The 2,500-nt window shown below is 29.6% G+C and overlaps 1 protein-coding gene across 2 annotated transcripts in view; it reads right to left on the bottom strand.

Annotated features, from left to right (window-relative positions):
• Positions 1-2,500, bottom strand: part of LOC148065646 (cell adhesion molecule DSCAML1-like) — a 113,362-nt gene that overhangs the window by 57,242 nt on the left and 53,620 nt on the right. For both annotated transcript variants that reach the window (XM_087806764.1, XM_087806763.1), the window contains exon 5: positions 546-824. In XM_087806764.1, coding sequence (XP_087662890.1) covers positions 546-824 — 279 coding nt within the window. The remainder of the gene's footprint in view (positions 1-545; positions 825-2,500) is intronic.

Below are 2,500 nucleotides of genomic sequence, written 5' to 3'. Positions count from 1 at the left end.
GGATAGTGTACGTACTAACTAGTAACTAATCCTCCACAGATAGTTTGTCTCAAATCAAACTCTGCTGCTACAAACTAACAGGAAATGACGCGACAGCTTCTTCTTCTACTACTATTTAACGATGGTTTCAAGCAGCTGTAGGAACACTAGCGACACCTGCTGGCAGCACAATTGGTTTGAAAGAAGAAATAAAGAAAAAATATGAGAATCGAAATATTCGCGAGATATTTAAGCTGGTATCAGCATCGAAGATGTGTCGTCCTTCTACTGCTGCTGAAAATACACCTGGAAGTATATGTATATATACGTATATATATATATATGTATATATATATATATACGTATATATTTGAGGCAACTTCCGACTAAAACGTCACTAAGATGGAGTCGTTTAGTGTAGAAAGTTTCCATCGATTCATACTCAGTTTTGTGGGCGTATTAGTAACAATCTAGTGAGTATGGAGCACTAACTTCACATACTAAGAAGTGAGACGCACTTACACACTACAGTACTAACTCAAGTACACAAGTATGCGATCTCGTACCTATGATGTGAAGCTGCCCCGACACCTCCTTGGAGCCGAAACTGTTGGTGACCTCGCAGGCGTAGCTGCCGCTGTCCTCCAGCCTCAGGTCGCTGATGATCAGGCCGGTCAGGCGGCGAGTCCAGCGAGCGTCCGAGGGCAGCGGGCGGCCATCTTTGAGCCAGCGCACCGTAGGACTGGGGTAACCGCCGGCCGCGCAGGGCAGCTCCACGCTCTGCCCGGCGTAGACCTCGCCCGCCTGGAAGCTGTCCAGGATGGTCGGGGAGGACTCGTTGGGGTCTGGAGCACATTTGGAAACATTCATGTTTGAACTCAATACTTTTATGTACAAATATGGTATATTTGTACATTTTCATGAATGAATTCAGTAGTTTTATGATCAAGTATGTTAATATTTGTACATTTTCATGAATGAATTCAATAGTTTTATGTACAAATATGGTATATTTGTACATTTTCATGAATGAATTCAGTAGTTTTATGATCAAGTATGTTAATATTTGTACATTTTCATGAATGAATTCAATAGTTTTATGTACAAATATGGTATATTTGTACATTTTCATGAATGAATTCAGTAGTTTTATTATCAAGTATGTTAATATTTGTACATTTTCATGAATGAATTCAGTAGTTTTATTATCAAGTATGTTAATATTTGTACATTTTCATGAATGAATTCAATAGTTTTATGTACAAATATAGTATATTTGTACATTTTCATGAATGAATTCAGTAGTTTTATTATCAAGTATGTTAATATTTGTACATTTTCATGAATGAATTCAGTAGTTTTATTATCAAGTATGTTAATATTTGTACATTTTCATGAATGAATTCAATAGTTTTATGTACAAATATGGTATATTTGTACATTTTCATGAATTCAATAGTTTTATGTACAAATATGGTATATTTGTACATTTTCATGAATGAATTCAGTAGTTTTATGTACAAATATGGTATATTTGTACATTTTCATGAATTCAATAGTTTTATGTACAAATATGGTATATTTGTACATTTTCATGAATTCAATAGTTTTATGTACAAATATAGTATATTTGTACATTTTCATGAATTCAATAGTTTTATGTACAAATATGGTATATTTGTACATTTTCATGAATTCAATAGTTTTATGTACAAATATAGTATATTTGTACATTTTCATGAATTCAATAGTTTTATGTACAAATATGGTATATTTGTACATTTTCATGAATTCAATAGTTTTATGTACAAATATAGTATATTTGTACATTTTCATGAATTCAATAGTTTTATGTACAAATATGGTATATTTGTACATTTTCATGAATTCAATAGTTTTATGTACAAATATAGTATATTTGTACATTTTCATGAATTCAATAGTTTTATGTACAAATATGGTATATTTGTACATTTTCATGAATTCAATAGTTTTATGTACAAATATGGTATATTTGTACATTTTCATGAATGAATTCAGTAGTTTTATTATCAAATATGGTATATTTGTACATTTTCATGAATTCAATAGTTTTATTATCAAATATAGTATATTTGTACATTTTCATGAATTCAATAGTTTTATGTACAAATATGGTATATTTGTACATTTTCATGAATTCAATAGTTTTATGTACAAATATGGTATATTTGTACATTTTCATGAATGAATTCAGTAGTTTTATTATCAAATATGGTATATTTGTACATTTTCATGAATTCAATAGTTTTATTATCAAATATAGTATATTTGTACATTTTCATGAATTCAATAGTTTTATGTACAAATATGGTATATTTGTACATTTTCATGAATTCAATAGTTTTATGTACAAATATGGTATATTTGTACATTTTCATGAATGAATTCAGTAGTTTTATTATCAAATATGGTATATTTGTACATTTTCATGAATTCAATAGTTTTATTATCAAATATAGTATATTTGTACATTTTCATG

The sequence above is a fragment of the Callionymus lyra genome, chromosome 14 (assembly GCF_982586985.1).
Source record: "Callionymus lyra chromosome 14, fCalLyr1.hap1.1, whole genome shotgun sequence".
NCBI classification, from domain to species: Eukaryota; Metazoa; Chordata; class Actinopteri; order Syngnathiformes; family Callionymidae; genus Callionymus; species Callionymus lyra.
This window is presented reverse-complemented; position numbering and strand designations above follow the sequence as displayed.